Here is a 20458-nt window from a genome sequence, read left to right as displayed (position 1 = left end):
CTTGGGTGTAGCAATGGCAAATTAAACCTAGTTGGTCCTTTGATCAGGAACGCACCGCCGACCACAGAGGGCTTAGCACTGCGCCACACTAACAAACAGACAGAAAATCTTTTGAATGTATATTTGTGTGTATTTATGTATATATATAAAAAATATATTTGTTTAGTTTCTAAGAAAAAATTATCAGGAGTGTCCGGCAATCTAGGCATACCACCTGTTCCCTCAACCCTGAACGCCCGTCTTGGCATAGAGCATCCTCATCCTTATGCCCCCATTCCTCTGGGCGTAGTTTTGACATGTGGCTTGTTAAGAGTGTGGTGGTGTATCTAAGTTTCCTTTCTCATGCTGCACTCAATGGGAGCACTATTTGGGTTCCCTGGACTCTTACAGTTTTTAGTTTTTAGAAATATCTGGGTTTGGTAGGTTTCCATGGGTGCCGGACGAGCCTGAGCCCAAATACTGCAGCATCTTGTATCGCCAATGTGGGTTTGTTTTGACAGTGAAAATTTGATGTCTCCACATTGCCTTTTTGGCCTTTCCTGTTTTACGGGCGCTAAGCTCACCTTCAGAAGTGGGGTGCTGTTTTATCGGGTGAATTGTGGGAATGCCGGATGGTCGAAATATTGTGGATCCCTAATGAGTCTGGGACTTCTCTCACAGAAATGTGAGTTAAATTGCTTGCTTTTAGCCAAAAATGAGGTTTGAAGGGCTTTCTGGGCACAGAGGCACCTCACAAATTGTTGTGGCAGTTCAGTCAGGCAGGAGGCAGTGGAAGGGATGGCGAACAGGAAGCCGTATCATGCACCTCCCCATATGAGCCACAAGCCTGTATCCCCTTACATGTCCCAGAATCCTGCCCGAATAATTAGAGATTCAGTACAAGCAAGCAACTGCAACCACCATCATAGTCCTTCTACACGTTCTACTCTCCAACGCTGTTTTTTATGTAGCATTTCCAATCCTCACTCCCATCCCTCTCATGCAGGCCCATAAATCGTATCACCCGGATGGCAATCATCATCATCAGAATCACAGGAGCTCTGTAGCCGAGACATCAGCGTCTCCCTTCTCTGCCTCCTCTCCCAAACGTACAATCATACTACTCCAGGTCTCCAAATCTCTCTCAGCAAGTGCATCTATTCGGGCCCTGCTGAGTCTGGATTCCTCTCCCATTGCCCATTCCAGGAGATCTGCCAACTATTTGCCGCAGGTCAGGGGAGTCGGGCAGGCCCACTGGATACCAGTGTGCCTTTTCGCAAGTATCAGCCCCAGCTGTGCAAACTGGGATGACATTTTACTACCTTTTTTGGGAGTAGGTAACAATCCCAGAAAACAGTGCTTCATCGTTAAGTCCACTTTCACTGCTGTTGTAGTTTTTGGCACTCGCACTATCTTGCATTAAAAGGGCTGTAAGGGCCTGCACGTACATGTGACATGCCCAAAAGTGGCCAGGGATGCACCGCAGCTCGTACAATTGTCAGATTGCGCTGGGAAAATTCTATGGAGGCGTTGCGGTGTCAGGTACGCTCCTTATAGTTAGTAAAATGGCATCAATTTAAATATAGCATTACTGGACCCATCCTGCACCAGCGCGCAAATCCTATTCCATTCCCCATCCGCAAGCGACAATTCCAGGCCTGCATCCCACAGCGCACATGCCGCCGACATGTCTATCCACCAGTCTCCTTTGAGGGTAGCATACAAGCGGGAGAGGAGACCTCGTCAAAGTGCGGGTCCAGCAGCATCCTCATCAGATGGGACTCGGTGGGCTCCTCTGGAAAGGAGGTCCAAACCTCCTGAGCTGTGCGCGATATTCTGGTGTACTGCAGTTATTGTCCTTGTCCTGTCCCAAATTGGGTCCCAGCCTCCTCCAGGGTTACAAAGGAACCATTCTGATATAAATCTCCTGCTCTGTTTCACCCACCTGCACGCCATCTCGAAAAGTCCAGTGCATCTGCAATGCACACAAAGGGGCGCAGCCACCAGATTGGGAGAAGGCGCGCATAAGGCACCCACAGTATCACTCGGGTGACTGCCTGCTCCCTTACCCGGGCAGCCTGTAAGATCACAAAGGGGGTGACCTCTGGGAGCCTAGAGCCACACATAAGTAATGTCGGGAGCTCAGGTATATGCACCAAGCCTTCTAGTAGCTTTTTCTCCCAGTTAGGAGTGTCATCACACCATAGTGGCGCATATTGTAAAAGGCATGTCATATAGTAAAGATGGAGATCTGGTACCCCCAGCCCACCGTCTGCCAAATCCAGCTTCAATGCCTTGAGGTGGACTCTGCACCTCTTACCCGCCAGGCGCAGGGACAAAAACAGCTAACCTATCCTGTGAAACAATGCCAATGGTAGCTCACAAAAAAAGTTCTGCATTAAGTACAGGCAGAAGGGGAGTAGCACCATTTTACTGAGTGCGACCCTACGCATGACAGACAATGGGAGCTTGGTCCATAATCGGACAGAGGATCGAAGTCCATCCATCACTCTCCCCGTATTCAAATCATATTGCAACTGAGGGGAGTGAGACACCCGCATACCCAAATATTGAAAAGCCTCAGTCTCCCAAGTCAGGTCTACATGCAGGAGTTCTGGCACTGCAATGTCAGCCAGGGATGCCATGGGATTACTGGGAGTACTGTCTTATGCCGGTTGACACAGAGGCCAGAGAGTGCTCCAAAGTCTTCCATAAGGCTCAGCAGAATAGGAACCGAGCGCTCCAGGTCTGTTATATATATCGGGGCATCATCCACGTATAAAGAAACAATGTACTCCAGTCCCGCCCATCATTCCCATGCTAGGAACCCCACCCCCTTACCTGAACCGCCAACGGCTCCATGGCAAGCGCAAACAGGAGCGGCGACAACGGGCAACCCTGCCTTGTACCACATATCAGAGGGGTTGGACACCTCCGCCCCAGTGCCCACCTTTGCCCTCAGCGCCATGTACAACAGGTGAACCCATGACAGAAAGCCTGGGCCATCCCCCATTCCGTGCATCACTTCCCATAAGTAATCGCATGAGAGAGTCTCCACAGATTCATATGCGTACCCCTCCCAGGCACAAACCCACACTGGTCTTCATGCACCAGATGCGTAATCACTCAGCTTAGTCGTATTGCCTAGACTTTAGCAAGTAATTTTACATCTACATTAAGCATGGACAATGGCTGATAAGAGATGGGGTAAGCAGGGTCCTTCCCCAGCTTTGGTATCAGGACCATCAAGGCCTCTCCCATATGTACTGGCAACACACCCTCTCTGTGCGGTTCACTGGGCATCTCCAGGAGGCTAGGGAGGAGAGGGGCCGAGTACGCATGAAAAAACTCAGCCGGAAGACCGTCCGGTCCGGTAGATTTTCCACAGGGCATTGCTCGCAATGCCTCCTGCAGCTCCTCAAACCTTATATCCCCCTCTAGACCATCAGTCTGCACCTCTGTCAACCTTGGGAGTTGGAAATTTAGACCGGTACTCATCCATCAGGGAGCCATCTTTGCACACTGGTAAGGCATATACGCCCTTTAAGTGGTCTCGCAACAATAAATTGACTTGCGTCTGTCCCAGCAGCATGTCCTCAGTCGTCCCGCAAAGCGATAGGATCAATAGTGAATGTCTCTCGTGCTTGAGCAGCCAAGCCAGCAAGTGTCTCGAGCGGATGCCCTCCCGGTGTAGCCGCTGCCTATAGTCCTTGCATACATAGCAATCTAGTCTATTCCAAATTACCTCTATCCGCCTTTGCACCTATAAGAGGCCCGATTCATCATCTGCAACAGAGTAATGGCCTCTTCCTGCTGCGTGAGCTCTCGCTCCAATTTCTTCCTGAAACCATACTTCTTGCCAAGGCTCACTCCCCGCATAACTACCTTTAGGGCTTCCCATTCCACACCGCGCATCTGGGCTGTGTTCCAGTTCTCCCTGATATATCCAGGCAGTGCTGCCAGTACCTCTAGCCTATCCTCTGTATCTCCGAGCGTCTCAGGCCGTAGGCGCCACAAAGGGATAGCCGGCCTAGGAGCATGGTCTTACACTCCAGCACCAGAGGGGCATGATCTGACAGGAATATCACCTGATAGGCTGTCCTCTGGACAGCCAAGGTCCCATCGTTTGCATACAGAATGCGGTTTAGCCTGCTCTATGCTCCATGGGCAGGCATATAACAAGAGTACAGTTTGGACGTAGAATGTAATACCCTCCAAACATCCACAAAGTGCAGCCTAGTCATGATCTCCCAAAGTCTAGCAGTCATGCAGGGCTTACTGCCCTGTTTAGGCAGACATCTATCCAATGCGCCATCTAGGACCATTTGAAGTCTCCAGCCCATATAATAGGCATACCAGCATAGTGCAGTAATTCCTGCTCCAATTCCGCAAAGAACTCATAATCATCAGAAATAGGGGCATATATAGTTAATATACAGAGTTCCCGCCCATCTAGATTCCCATGAAGACGTACATAGCGGCCCGCCACGTCTGCCATGTGAGCCCTTAGCTGAAGCGGTACCCCCGGGGCCACCCATATCGAGCGTAAGATGAACTGTAGACTAAACCACTACTGCTAAACAACTAAAAAGTCTCTACAACGAAGTATTGAACAACTACTGTCTAAACAACAATTGTGCCTGAATAACAATTGCCTGAACAACTAATATATATAAATATATATTCTAAACAACTAATAAACCATAAAAACCAAAAAGAAAACCTTACCTTAAAATAAGTTGTTCAGGCAATTGTTATTCAGGCACAATTGTTGTTTAGACAGTAGTGGTTCAGTACTTAGTTGTAGAGACTTTTTAGTTGTTTAGCAGTAGTGGTTCAGGCAAGTAGTGGTTTAGACCTAGTTGTTCAGGATGTTTCCCGAGTAAGATGAATATGTGGACGAATAAAGCTGTCCCCTCCATTTTTTTGTATTTTTTTGTACTTCAGCATCTATTAAATAAATGCGTCTCCTGTAGGAGGGCAATGTGTGCACCAACTTGCTTGAGGTATGTGTGTATTCTATGGCATTTCACAAAGGAGTTCAGTACCCTCACGTTCCATGTAAGAAAGCGTACCCAATGACTCATATTGATCTATTCCAATCCGCAATAATAGCAGTTCTCCCCGCCCACGGTCTCTCAGCACCCGCCCGTTGGTCAAATAAGCATGTGTGAACACGGTTCTCACCATGCTCCACTACAATAACTGCAACTGCAATGCACACAACTCACCATTTTCGTGAAGCATAACCCCAGTGCAACAACAAACAATACCCAGTCTGTCCCATCGTTCCCCGGGTAAACACCAGGAACAACTAGTGTCTCCCCAAGCTGTATGTGTATATCCTACTATCCCCTCAGGTGGACACCAAGTAGGGGAAGCAGTGTGCTAGTTACTCACACTTTACAGCAGGAGACAACCCAGGATATCACAGGGCAGCGCGCAATCTAGCATGCTAGCACACTCGCACTGTCACCCTGTTTGCACACACACTGTCCCCAATTAGCGCAACAATATCAATACTGCAAAAAAAGTATAGAGAAGAAGGAAAAACATAAACATGAAGTATCATTGGCAATAAGAAAACAGAAACAAGAAGAAAGATATGATAGCGGGGGGAGTAGCCACCCTACAGTGCCATGTCCCATTTGTTATTGCTATCCCAGACCCAGCTTCCTCCGAAGCTAAAAAGAGAGGAACCAGAACGAAAAATTTGGGTGAGAGAACGAGCGGGAGGAGCAAGGCACCCAGGCTCAAGTAAGAGCCCTTGAGTGCAACAGTTGTCCTCTAAGATGGATTTCCAGAGCATAGAAAAAACAATGCATCTTACATAATCTTTTTAAGCATCGGTCTAGGTTCACGGACAATCACCCATGTTCTCCAAAGGCATATCCCAGCCATTGCATCAACATTCCTCAATTACATCTCACTTCATGTGCGAGTATCGTATCTTCCAAGTATCTGGCTGGGTTCCCCTCTCCCTGCAGCGACTCAGTGTGCGAGGACGCCACAGAGGTGAAAGGCTTCACCAGCATCCTGGCTTCCTCCCGCTCCTGCCGCTGCTATTCCAGACTCAAGGTGCAATCCGGGCGCACTATCACTCTGGCGTCTGAGCTGGCACGACATCGTCTTCTGCTTTTACTCCACGTAGTGGCCAGTGTGTCTCCCCCCACCTCCACACCTGAGCATCTATGCGGCCCCACTGAGGGGCGCTCACCCCCTCTTAGTTCCAGCCAATCCCATGCTGCTTCCAGCGTTTGGAAAAAGTGCGAGTGGCCAGCATGTAAAACTTTCAACTTGGTGGGATACAGCAACATGTACGCGTACCCCAGTGCTTTCAACTTTTGTTTGACTGCATTGAAGGATTGTCTTTGGAGCTGTACCTCCCTTGTGTAGTCGGGGAAAATACGTATGGTGTGATTCTCATATTTTGGGTCACCATGCTTGCTTACTTCCTGTAGTATAGTGTCCTGGTCTTTGTAATTGAGAATTTTAGCAATGATTGTCCTCGAGGGGGCACTAAACGGTGGCTGAGGGGTCAAGGCCCTATGTGCCCGTTCTACCACAAACCCGGGCGACAAGTGGGCGGCGGGCAACACCTTCTTAATCCAGTCTTCTAAAAATACTTATGGGGTGGAGCTCTCCACTCCCTCCGGGAATCCCACCACTCTCAGATTGCACCTACGGGACCGTCACTCCACATCTTCCACTCTAAGCTCCAGCTTATGCGTCTTGACCTCAAGGGTAGCCACAGTGTCCTTCAGAGAATCTAGGTCCGTCTGCATGGTTCTCACCTGCTTCTCAGTGGCAACCGACCTCTCCGCCACCGCGCCCAGATCCATTCTCAACAATTTGACATCCACAGTAATGGCTGCGATCTTCAGGATCTGGGCTCCAGAGGGCTCGCACCCTCATAGTAGTATGGTTAACCACAAATTCAGAGGTGTACAAATACCCACTATTCTTGCCCTCAGTATTTCGTGCACATTTAAAAAATATATAGGTTTCCTTCATACCTACTTCCTATTCATTAGATTTCACCAAATGATTTGCTTAATGTACACAACAAAATAAATGTTTGCACGCCTCAGCCTAGTTGTTTTCCCTGAGTATTGAGGCCCACATTAAGACATTGGCAGTATAAACTGCCTACCGCTGCGGTGACGGCTGCCAAAAGACAATCACCACGGCTACCATCCGTTCGCCAGATTATGACCACAGCCAGATTTCTGCCACAAGAAGGGTGGAAATCTGGCCGTGGCCATACTGACTGATGGTGGTAAGGTGGCACTGCTACCACCAGCACCACCACGCCAGTAGACCACCACCTGCCGTATCATGACACATGATACGGCCTGGAGGTGTTCTGCTGGCGGGTGAGGTAGGCTGGCAGGTTCTCTGGGGCTGACAGAGATAGGGGGCGCTCAACTAGCGGCTCATACAATAACACAATCCAACGAGGACAGTATTCCAGAAGGGGCTTTTGTCAGGACCAGAAAGAGTTCGGACCTTCTTCCCTTCCTGAAGACGCCACTTCCACTGAGGCCGTTCCAGGGGAAGTGCCGCCTCCAATACCTTTTCAGATAAGAGTGACAACCCTACAACATGTGAGGCTGACTAGTGCAGTTTTTTCACAGTTGGGTACATCTGAACTCAGACACCTGGGTACTGCAGACAATAAAGGGTTTTCACATAGAACTCTACGGGTCCACAGTGCAGGAAGATGCCCCTCAAAAGCTTGTCATTTCGTATGCTCAAGCTCAACACGCAGATCAGGAGGTTGCCGACCCACTGGCAAAGTGAGGTCGGCAACCTCCTGATCTGAGAGTCAGATCCTCTCGTCACCCCAACGGGTTGCTTAGTAACATCTTCCTTGTAGAGAAAAAAGGACAAGGGATTTCAGCCAGTGGTAAATCTCCAAGAGATCAACGAGTAGCTGGTATACTGCCACTTCAGTATGTAAGCAAAAAAGAACAAATTATGGAAGCATTGGTGAACAAATCAAACATTCACACCCAGTCACAAATCAGGGTTATATCCATCAGATTTAGTTTTTGCTTGCCATGCTGTCCCAGTTTGGACCCAGCCAAATGCAATTAGTCTTGACCCTGCAACCTGATCTGCCAGGCCAGTCCTTCCCTGGTCCGGAAACAAGCATCCTGGCCCCGGTTTCAGGGTATCACCCCTTATCAGCCAGGCTAGCTTCAATCTGGTGGCTTTACAAGCACAGGACCTATGTCTGGGAATACCCTTCTCACTTAGGGCGAGAAATGCAAAATGAACTTATAATGGACAGAATGCTAAACAAATCAAACATTCACAGGTTTGGGTTAAATCCATTGTTTTGTGCTTATCATGCCATTCCAGTGTGGACCCAGCCATATAAAAATCAGTCTTGACCCTGCTCCGCATGGGAACAGTCCAGCCTGATCTACCAGGCCAGGTTCTCCATGGACCGTAAACAAGCAAAGGTATCACCCCTCATCAGCGAGGCAAGCTTGCATCCAGTGGCGTTGTGAGCACAGGACCCTCGTCTGGGCATACTCTTTCTACTTAGGGCGACAAATGCAAAAAGAACATATGATGGACAGAATGTTGAACAAATCAAACATTCATCCCCAGTCACAGATAACCATTACATTCATTGTTTTTTTTATGTTCTTTTATCTTCAGGATGGTAGGCATTAACTTTCTTAGCGATTTCTTGTGACTGGGAGATTGGCTTGTCCCCTTGCATGTAAAATATGCCTATGTGACTGTCCCCATCTACTGGCCACATTGCTGCTTTCTTCAATTCTTCTGATGTCACCAGGTGTATGAGTTTTCTCGTCGGAAACTTGGTGCTTTACAAAAGTGATGAGACCGGTGATGGAATTCATTAGAATGAATGTTGATCATTTGACTTATTGTCTACCTACACAACACACTTCTGATTGATCAATCCCCAGAACAGCTGAAGTCATATCTGGTGACAACAATTTCCCTCTTGGAAGACCTGGGGTTTGTGGTCAATTACAGCAAGTCAGAAATAACTATCTCTCATCGTCTTCAGTTCCTTGGGTTTGTGATCGACTCCGTGCAGACCTCCTTGGGTCTTCTTTCCAAGAAACTGTTGAAGATTCTTTAGGAACTGAGAAGACTTCCGGACAAACCAAAATGCTCCCTCAGACTGATTGCAGACGTAGTAGGGCTTATTTTATGTCTCATACAGAGTACTCCTGAGGCTAATGGCCTCTCACCTCCAAAGAGGACTCATCTACTGAGATTTAGTGCCACTTTCGATTGTGTGTGGTGGATTGCTTGAAGTCCTATGAGTGTGTCACTGAAGATAGAAGCAACTGCTCATAGCTCCTTGGCAGTGGCTCTTAACCTTTTGACTTCTGAGGACCCTCACTTAACCATTACACAAATCCGAGGAGCCCCACTGAATAATTATTAGAATTTAGGGACCGCCTACTGAATCATTACTGGAAACCATGGACCCTGTCCTAAGTAATTCTGATAATTCAAACCACAAAACGATATGCAAATGATGAAATACTTTATTTTATTCACAAACAAATATAAAATAAATGACAGTTTTAATGGGAAGGTATGAGCTTTTCTAAATTCAGTTAAGGACACCCATTGTTCACATTAAATTCAGTTTGAGGCGATTGCACTGCACCCACACGTAAATCTGAGTATACCAACTTAATTTTTAGTGTGGAATTTTTAATTCGTTCACATTTATGCAAAGGTTGAAAAATGTCAATGTTGCTTCTTTATTTTTATACTTCATTAATCTGTTAATATTATTTCATTTCTTAAGCAGGTGCAGACTGCCTGAGTAGGCTTCACGGACCCCCAGGGGACACCAGACCACAGAACCACTGCTCTAAGGAAACCTTTCAAAATGTTTTCTTCCCCGACTGTAGCTCGATGGGGCCGCTAGATAATGCAGGAGGCTAGGATTGACACGAGCCTATTTGGTGCCCACAGGATGAGAGGGGCTGTGGCATCTAAGGCTTTTACTGTACGAGCGAGGCTTGAGGAAATCATGAAGGCTGCAGACAGGTCCTCTGATTCCACATTTAAGAGGTCTTACTTGAAACCCTTTCTTGAGTGTTGCCTCTTTGGTGGTAAGTATTCTTTAAACTTGCATAATCCTTGCCTCAGGTCTGACACAGAATGAAAAATGTCTTAATAAACGTAAGGTTTCAATTCTTATATGGACTCAGAGGTGAGGATTCCTCCGCCCGAAACCTCAGGTTATGTGTCTCCCTCCAAAGATTTGAAGGTGAAATATATGTGGAGCACTGACCGCTTAAGAAGTAGGATTTGAGAAAATGTACTGTCAATGATTTGTTGCACTGTATTAGTAACAGTGATAACAATACACAAGGTTGGTGTAGCATTGTATTACAAAACTGTTCTTTATTTAAACGGTAATGACCAAAAAAGAAACAGATGAGGAGATCCAAAATCATGATGGCTGCGAAGAAAAAGGAGGAACATTCCCGATCCTTACCTCTTCTTAGGGAACGTAGATGCTGACTGGCTGTTCTGTTTTCATTTGTTCCCCTATAAATAAAAGAAAATGTAGTTGTTGGTTTGTTTATCTGAACCTGCTGGAGAAAAAGTGAAGAAAGTCATATATAATCCCCGCATGCAAACCCTTATTAGAATTGGAACTTTCATTCATGTTTGCTAGGAAATTTTTAATTCCTACAGTTTTCAAGGTACATGCAACCCCCGAAAAATACAGGGTTTAATGCTTGTAATGATTGTCACAAAAAATGTCTGTGACTAACCCTCGCTAGGAGTGTCTCTGGTGCTGTGCATCTTCTCACAGCTCTAAACCTTGTGATAACTGCTCCAGGATGAATCTGAAGGCGATCTAGGAATGAGAAGCTATATTCTATTGTGGAACATTTCCAGAAAGTGAAGAAAAAACACTTGTGAACAAAGTTGTGATCATGGTTTAAATTCCTGCTCTCAAGATCATTCCTCTGACAGATCATTTTGCATCTCTTGACCTTTGGGTAAATCTGAACAAAAAAAAGAAGCATAAGATGTGACAACAGAACTCTTTTGAATTCTGCCGCTCTCATTCTGACAAGTTGTGTAGACCATAAGGATCTACTTGGCCATGGATAACTACTGGAGAACCAATTCCTCAACTGGGCCAGATGCGTCCTATTTTCCTGGTGCTGTCAGCAACACTGGAATATGTGAAATCCTTTAAGGAGGCCGTGGTACATTTGTTCACCCTCTTCCAATTCCCTATGGTATGCCTTCGGGCTCCACGGATCAAAGGAGTCCTTCAGTTGGATTAAAACCGATGGATCCGGCCATGACGCCTTTGTGCCTCTCAGCACTGTAGTGGGATCCAGCCTGGTTCAGTGGCTGATGCCTCTCCCAAATGTGACTCTGGCACCACAACCCACATCTTTCCCACCCATGTTGACGCTACAGAAGGAAGAAACTATTGTGCTTTCTGATGTAGAGCATACCTCGAAACGACATTTGGTGAAGGTGCTTCCTCAACATTTGCCTAAATTAATACAGCCTCTTTCTGATTCAGAAAGACCTCTGCATTACCTTAGAACAGGCATTCCCTTCACAATGTCTTGGGCTCAGACTCGGATCATAACAAACATGGGAAAGATGATAACCCAGATGATGACCAAATGTCTGATGATGGCAATGTTAATATGGATCTACAGGAGGTTAGTGGGGTGGTTATTTTCTTTCATACTGGGCTGTAATCCATCTTGGTCCCTCAATTAAAGAGTTGGCCCCTTCTGAAATGGCTATTGGCTGCCCTGTGGAACTTCCTAACCTCCCATTACCCTTTGTTTGAGGTAAAAACTGCTTAAAGACTACCGCTGCCATGACAGACTTCCAAGCCACTCTTGCCGTTCAATGAAGCGCTGATTGACACTTTGTTGGGTTCGTGGGCCAAACCCTGTTTTTGCTCGCCGATAAACAGGGAAGTGGTCAGGTGACGTAGGCCCGCACTATGAATGAGACTCATTCCCCACTATACAGCAGGATATGGAGCTAAACATATGGAGGCGTTTGGTAAAAGGGTATTTTGTTCCTCCAGCTTAGATCTAAAATTTGTCAGCTGAGATCTTGCAGGCCGTCCTGAAAAAATACAGAGGAAACCTGGTACAAATTGTCCAGTATGGGCAGGATGCGGTGAAGTATATCATCCATCAGGACTGGACACTAGCAGCTGCTTGGGCAAGGCAGTCAGTACCAGCATGGTGCTTAGCCATCATGCCTGGATGAAATCCACAGGTGTTTAAGGTGACATCCTGATAGACACACCATTTGATGCTACTCTGCCTTGTGGCGGCAAAGAAGAGCAACAGCGTGCTCTCTTGGCCTTTCTGCATTTCTGTATCCTGAACAGTTTCTCTACTTTTGAGGTTTCAGCAGATGTTATCAACAGTGCTAACCTCAAAGTCCACCACAATAGTAGACACCCCTTTTCCCAAAGCCAGGGATCAAGCAGACAGTGCCCAGGTCCTTAGAGTCAGTACCTAGTCCAGTCACTCATCACCCTTCTTCGACAGTCACAAAACTGCTTTACTTGACTCCATTGGCAAGTAGCCATCTGGCTGAAGGTAGGATACAGCATTTTCTCCAGGTGTTTCAGGGCATGACATTGCATTTAGATAGACCAAAAAGGGTAAACCTTCTTGTTGTCAGCAGATCCACCACGTATACCTTCAGCTACAGATCATATTTCAGGGGACCTTTTTTCCATCCTCCGGGAAGACGTTCATGCTCCTCTGGGCAGAGGATCCATAAAGAGGGTCCTGGTACAGGAAATAGGGACTGGATGTTATTCCTGTTATTTCCTGGTGCCAAAGAAGGACGGAGGCCTCTGTCTGATTTACGGTCTTTGCCCTCCCAACTTGTTTCTCAAGAAGGACAAATTCATGCTGCGCACACTGGCCCTGTTTTTTTCTGCCCTGGATCCTGGCAACTGGATGTTAGTGCCGGACTTGCAAGACACCTAATTTCACATCCCTGTTCCGCAGTCCCAAGCGTTACCTGCTTTCAAGGTGGGCCAAAAGCAATTCTAGTTTTTTGTTTTCCCCTTTGTTCTCACCAGTGCCGCTTGGGTGTTCTTGAATGTGATGGCGGTGGCCGCAGCACTTCTTCAGAGGTTGGGAATACCAGTCTTCCATTTTATAAAGTGATGGCGGTGGCCTCAGCATTTCTTCAGGGTTTGGGAATACCAGTCTTCCCACATAACTCAGTGACTGGCTAGAGAATGTGGGCTTGCCGAAGTTAGTTGTAGATCATCTCCAGAGGATGGTGTCAAACCTCCTCACTTCTTTGGAGTTCTCCATCAATGTGCCTAAGTCACACTTGACTCATTCCCAGAGGCTCCCGTTCATCATAGCGGTTCTGGATATGAGGCTTTGTTTTTGCCTTTCCACTGGCTCTGCGAGCCCAGCACATTCAGGCTTTGATCCTGATGTTTCAGGCTCTTTATTGGATATCAGTAGGAACGACTCTGAGGCTTCTGAGCCTCCTCGTCTTCTTGCATTCTGCTTGTAGATCACACCAGATGGGGGGCTCTGCAGTGGGAACTGAAGTCTGAAGTCTCATTGGCCTCAGTGTCAGAGAAATCTGTTAGATTACAGCCAGGTTGTGGGGCAGACTGGGAAAGATGTGCAGTGGTGGCTGCTCAATGGCAGTTGGACTGGCGACAAACCCCTTTCCCTACCCCATCCAAAGTTGACGGTCATCATTGATACATTGTTACTGGGCTGGGGGTTCTCACCTGGGTATGGGAGAGATCAAATAATTCATGTCTCGCTAATATCCTGGCTCCACATCAATCTGTTTGAGTTAATTCCTTAACTGCCAAGGCTCCCCTAACCTTACCACGCCCCCCCCCCCCCCCCCCCCCCCACACACACACACACACACACACACACACACACACACACACACACACACACACACACACACACACCCCCCCCCCCCCCCTTAGACCCTTTTGGCTATTTGGGATAGTTCACACTTAGGTCTTTTTGTCCCACTTAAGGTTTCCACACCAAATTTTCATCCTTTTTTCCCCAACATCCTTGGGGTTCTAAAGGCACTCAGGGTATGTGGATTCCCCTGGAGGGAACTGAGAAAATAGACAAAATAAAGCTAAATGTTGAGTTTTTGGGGAAAATAGGAAGAAGTTCCCTGTAAAGAAGTGTCTTTTTTCCTTTAAAAAAAAAATGGCTTCAACAAAAGCTTATGATGCTAAATCACCATCTTCTCAGCTTTCAGGAACGTGCAGAGCTGACCACAATTTTGGCATTTTTCGAAGTTAGCCCATCTTCCTTGTTTTTTGTGCTTTCAACCTAATTCCAGTTTGTGATAGAAACCTGTGTGAAATCCATGTGTGATCCAGGAAAGGTATAGATTTTCATAAAATAGACAGAATTCGGAATTCAGCAAGGGGGCTTATGTGTAGATTCCTCAAGGTTTTCCCAGAGAACTAACTCTTGAAATAAAGGCATATTGAAAATGAGTAGGATAAAACGTCTATTCATGGCAAAGTTTTCATTGATAACTTTGTCAGGATGGCCAATTTACAAAAGCAATATACCATTATGTTTGCTAGTCTGATCTGGTTGTAGGGATATATAGGGTTTGTAGATTTTTCAAGAACCCGATGTACCCACAGCCAACAAATAAGCTACACTGTAAAATGTTTTTTTATTGTGAACAAAGTTTAGAACAAATCATATGGTGAAATATGTAGTGTGAAAAATGGGTTGCAAGGAAGCCTATTTATTTCTGAAATATGCATAATATATTGAGTTTAGGAGCAGTGGTTATTTGTACGTCTCTGAGTTTGTCGGTAACCATACTAGAATGTGATTGAGAGGCCATTTTTCAAAATATCTTATTTCTTACTAACTGACTTACAATTGGAAGTCACAAATGTAGCGAAATACAATTGCTAATAAAAATTGTTTTACTATTCTGTGTTCCTACATGTCTTCTCACAAAAGTTGTACCTCACTTGTGAGGGTAGACTTAGTGCCGGCAACAGGAAAGGGCCCAAAACACAACATAGACGTATCAGATTTTCCCAGTGAAAACTGACACTTTTTTCCAATGTGGGTAGCTACTGCATTTTTGGGTCCTACCTCACGTGGATCATAGGAAAACATAGCAAACCTGAATATTTTTTAAAACTAGACACCTGTGGATACCAGGGTGGGGTGGCTTGCATGGCTTTCCCCAGAAGCCATTGCAAACCTAAAACGTTCACTACAAAACACATTTTCCACACAATTTGGTGATGGAAACGTCTGGACTCTGCGTGGACCCAGAAACCTCTTACCACCTAGCATCCTCCCCAGCCTCCTGGTAAAAATGATACTTCTCTTGTGTGGGTAGGCCTAGCGCCTCGGAAAGGAAACAGGCCAAATCGCAAGATAGATATATCTGTTTTTCCACTAAATACCGTCCCTTTTTCTAGTGTGGGCAGCTGTGGATTTTGGGCCCTAGCTTAACCGGCACTTAGCAAAACCCAGCAAACCTGTACATGTTTTAAAACTCGACATCTAGGATGGGGTGACCTGCATAGTTCTCCCCAGGTTTTCATACCTAGAATTCTTTGGAAACCTCAAACTTTGACTAAAAACACATTTTCCTGCAACATTTCCGTGAGGAAAATTTCCTGTAATCTTCCAGGGGCAACAAATTTCCTACCACCCAGCATTTGTCCAAGTCTTTTGATACAAATGGTACCTCACTTGTGTGTGTGTAGTCTTAGGGCCCACGACAGGAAAGGGCCCAAAATTCAACATAGACACATCACATTTTTCTACTGAAAACTGAGCCTTTTTCTGCCACATGGGTAGGGATGGATTTTGGGACCTAACTCAGATGGCACCAAGGGATACCTAGCAAATTTTTGAAAACTAGACACCTAGAGGAATTCAGGGTGAGATGACTTGGATGGCTCTCCTGAGGTTTTCTTATCAGAAGCCTTTGTAAACCTCAAACTTTGACTAAAAATGGCATGTTCCTCACAGTTCTGTGCAGGAAAGTTCTGGACTCTGTGGGGATCCATACATTTTGTACCAGCAATAGTTCTGACACGTCTCCAGATAACAACAAAACCCCACTTGCTTGGGTGGGCTAAGGCACAAAAGGCACTAAAGCTCTGCATGGACAGATCAGCGTTAGAGGTAGCTGCTGTACTCGGGCTGTGCTGGGCCGCAACCCTTGGAAACCTACCAACCATAGACATTTATGAAAAGTAGACACAGGGGATTCCACAGTGTGCCTTGTGTGAATATCACTAGGTTGTCTTATCCACAAGGCCTGGAAACCTGAAACCTTGGCTAAATATCAGTAGGTTTTCTTATCCCCAATGTCTGCAAACCTGAAACCTTGGCCAAAATCACGCATTATCCCACAACAGGAATGGATCAAACCAAGGTCAATTGGCGTTACACTGTGGGACTTCCTCTGACCCTTGTTTGATGCTTTCTTGTCGCAGGCCTAGCGACAAGGCCCAGCCACACAAGTGGGGTAGCTTTTTATTGGGAAAGGTAGGGAATGCTGGGTGGTAGGAATTTTGCGGATTCCCCCTGATTCTGGAAGTTTCCATCACCAGGTTTTAACAGAAATTGGTGATTTTAGTCAATATTTGAGGGGTTTGCAAGGCATTTTAGCTAAAAAAAAAAAAAAAAACTGACCTGGGATCCGTGCAAAGCACGCCAGCTTGGACTCTGCCGGGTGTCTGATTTTCAGAAATGTGTGAGTTTGGTAGATTTACCTAAGTGGCAGCTGAGCCTGTGCCCAGTTAATGCAGCTACCTATGTTGGCAAATTCTGTAATTTTTTTTTACAGGAAATGTTGTTTCCACATTACCTTTTGGGGCTTTTCCTGTTGTGGAACCATGGCCCACCCAGGCAAGAAGGGAAGTGCTTTTATTGAAATAAGTGGGAAAATGCTGGGTAGTAGGAATTGTTGTGGGTTCCTGTGTATTCCAGAAGTTTACATGACAGAAATGCAAGGAAAATGTGCAATTTTAGGCAGAGTTCGAGGTATGCAAAACATCATAGGATCTACACAAGGCGTACCTCCCCTGGACTCCTATGGTTGTCTAGTTTTCCTAAATGTCTGGGTCTGGTAGTTTTCTCCAAGTGGCGGCCGTCACAAGCCCAAAAAGTGTAGCCATTCACTATGGCAAATCAGACAATATTGGTGTTTAGCCACATTCTTCTGGCTAAAGGATATAAAAAATAAAAAAAACGCAGACAGGATCAAATACCCTTTTTTCATGCCTGTGGGATAGGATGTTGTAGCCTGCAGGAGAGCAGACAGACTATTCAGGCTTTAGGGGTGAGGATGGGCCTAATGTCAGGATGGGGAAGATCTACCCCATTATTCTATAAAAAATAATATAGTCCTGTCGTCCCTTGGAGGTTCTGCTTCTGGGGGCAAATTGGGGGCAGACTCCCTCTCTGCTCTATGGGTAGGACAAAATACTTGTATGTCTCTTTTGGGGTGAGAGTATGGCTTAATGTCAAAGTGCGAGTCCTGCACCCTTTTCTTTTGGGCCAAATGCAAAATCCCTGGTGTTCTGCAGGCTTACTGATTTGGAGCTACTTCTTCGACTGGGATTAACTGCCCCTAAAGGGGCAGAAAGACTCTATTGCCCTTTCTGGGGCAGGTGAATGGCTTGATAACAGGGTAGGCCACCCTGCCTTTTGTTTGTTTTGGCACCATTTTGAATTACCTGGCTTTTTGCCGGGATGCATTGGGGAAAAAAAATCCCTGTCTGCTCCTGGTTGGGAAGGAAGACTGGTTTGTCCCTTTTGGGGTTGGGGTATGGCACATGCCAGAGTGCCACGCCTGCACCTCTTTCTGTGTCTACTGGGCTTTTTAATCCCCCCCAACCTTCCCAATTTAGGACAAACTTCCTGTTTGCTCCAAAGGGCAGAAAGATAAATTGCTCTTTCTGGGCTTGGGGGTATGCTTCAGGCCGCCACTTCCTTTTGTTTGTTTTGGTGTCATTATCAAATCCCTTGTGCTTATTGGGCTTGTTAATCACCCTGGGGGCAGGTTGTGGGTGAGTGCCCCTATTCATTCCCAGGGTGGCAGAAAGTCTGTTAATCACCCTGGGGGGCGGGTTGTGGGTGAGTGCCCCTATTCATTCCCAGGGTGGCAGAAAGTCTGTTGGGCCCGAGATGGGGGAGAGTGCCGGCCCAAGCCCAGAGGGCCGCTCCCACAGCCCAGAAAAATACTGCATAACAAGCAGTCCCTGGTGTGTAGTAGGCTTCCTGCACCCCAGGGGTGCAAAATGGAATAGTTGCCCCATCTGCCTCCTGGGGAGGCAGAAAAACTGAGCCATTTGCTGGTGTGAAGGCATGACCACCACCCCTCAACCACTGTATTTTTTATTCCTGGTGTTTAGTGGCCTTTAAACTGAAGAACCCCTTCCCTCCTGCTCCAGAGGGGGTAGATTGGGGGTAATCTTTCCCTGGGGGGATGGAAGAAGGAATGTGCCATTTTGGGGTGGGGTCATGACCATGGAGCTTTCTGATTCTGACCTGTTTGAGTCTTTAGAAAAAGTTGTGTGGGATGCCTTAAGACTGATCTGTTTATTATGAAAAATATTACAACACAGGCAGTAGGCTGGACCGTGAAAATCAAAGCCAGTAGGCCTTTTGAGGGTGGATTCGTATTATGCTGTGCTAATGACTGCAGACGGATTTCGTTGCATGGATTCTCACAGATGACTTTAGTTCAGAAGGCTTTTGGTGTGGGCTCCTTCCTTTGACAAACTCTGGGGGGTGGAAGATATGCACTGTGATGTCCCTTGCTAGATCCTGTAAAAAGGGCCTGCCTTGTATAGTAGTCTATCAGACATTTGCAACAAACAAATAAATAAATAAACCTCTTAGAATATATACATACATAGATTGTCTTTTGGCTAGCTGACTTCTGTATGTTCGGCTAGCTGCCTTCAGTAGCTGCCTTCTGCTTCTCCCCATTGCAGTACACTGTATCTGCACTGTGTTGCATCTACTGCGGACACTATTTCTGAACTGAAGGCCATCTTGAAAAGTTGTACATAGTGTATCATTGTGTTACAGTGCCAGATATCCACCTTGTTTAGAAGAATTATCTTGGTTACCTTGAGTCAGAACACATAGTGACATGCTCTTCACTTTAACATTCAAAGAGGACTACCTAATGCAATGTTTGGTATCATACGTACCACCCGCTACTATATTTATTTTTATTTTTCATATTTCTTGTGTACACCCACCAAGTTTAGGTGATCACATGCTTTTGTTTTTCCTAGTTGTCGTTTTTTTATGTTCCATATCCCTGTCAGTTTGGGTGTCTGATACATTATGATAATTGAGTGGTTGAATGCAAGAATGAGTCAGTGGTTGGATGAATTAAAGGATAAGTGACTGACTGCATATATGAGTGGGTGTCTCAACTCATCAGGTAACAAAAAGGTACTTGCAGTTATAAGCCAGATCTTTTGGCTTTGTCAATACTTATTTTTCTTTTTCTTACAGGTATCATTGTGCGTCATGACCAGGATACGGGCTACATGCATCATAAGTTTGCAGTGGTGGATAAAAAGATTCTTATCACTGGCTCTCTCAACTGGACATCACAAGCCATACAGGGCAACAAGGAGAATATCCTGGTAGTGGATGATACTGTGATTGTGCAAGCTTTTATAGATGAGTTTGAAAAGCTGTGGGAACTGTATAACCCAGCGACGTTTGACTTTTTCCCAAATGGCAAAAATAGTAGCCCTACTTTGAAAAACGATCCTGGCTACGTGCAGTATCATCCATAATGGAGACCTGCATATGAGAAAATGTGACAGATGATTGCAAGTAGATTTTAAATTCAGGTGATATAGAGCCAAAGAAACTCATGTTTTGATTACTACTTGATAAAATAAATATTGTGTGCATGATGTTTTACCCCTTGAGTAACGCTGCTTGTGATACTGCCTTCGCTCATCTCTAAGCAATTGATGTGCTACAGGTTCTGATATTTCGTAACATGCAAGTTAATTTCCCTAATATGTGAAGCACCTTTTGTAAAGCTGCCTGTGCGCTTAGTTAATGAGCATACGTTGGTGCCTAAAGTTTTATTGCATTATCTTGCAGCTTTTTTTTTTTTACTAACAGTATGTCAGTTTCATAGTTGTACATTTTTCATGGCTGCATAATTTATAGTCTTTTAGTATGCAAAACTCCAGCTATTAAATTAATTTATACTCATGCCTGATTTTACTTGCTTTCTGTTTTTTTTCCAAATAAATTGTTTTACTAGTTTATGACCAACAAAACATTTACAGTCTGTCACCAATAGCACAGTTGTGATTTCTCGACCCAGTAGTATTACATTCAGACTACTCAGTCTTCTGTCCCAAGTTAAATCCTTCAGTAAGACTTCCAAGCTGCCCAGA

The 20458-nt window shown here is 45.7% G+C and overlaps 1 protein-coding gene and 1 long non-coding RNA gene across 2 annotated transcripts in view; one reads left to right on the top strand and one right to left on the bottom strand.

Moving 5' to 3' along the window:
* PLD6 (phospholipase D family member 6) overlaps positions 1-20264 on the top strand; it is a 96113-nt gene extending 75849 nt beyond the window's left edge. Inside the window, exon 2 of the mRNA XM_069210058.1 lies at positions 19548-20264. Within this exon, the coding sequence (XP_069066159.1) occupies positions 19548-19837 (290 nt within the window). The 3' untranslated portion in view covers positions 19838-20264. The remainder of the gene's footprint in view (positions 1-19547) is intronic.
* The window catches only part of LOC138261271 (uncharacterized), a 64750-nt gene that overhangs the window by 26046 nt on the left and 18246 nt on the right, over positions 1-20458 (bottom strand). Inside the window, exon 2 of the long non-coding RNA XR_011199062.1 lies at positions 10490-10542. This is a non-coding gene — a long non-coding RNA (uncharacterized lncRNA). The remainder of the gene's footprint in view (positions 1-10489; positions 10543-20458) is intronic.

This window comes from Pleurodeles waltl, chromosome 10 (genome assembly GCF_031143425.1).
Source record: "Pleurodeles waltl isolate 20211129_DDA chromosome 10, aPleWal1.hap1.20221129, whole genome shotgun sequence".
Lineage (NCBI taxonomy): Eukaryota > Metazoa > Chordata > Amphibia > Caudata > Salamandridae > Pleurodeles > Pleurodeles waltl.
Note: the sequence above shows the minus strand (reverse complement) of the source record. Positions and strands in the feature narration are given on the sequence as shown.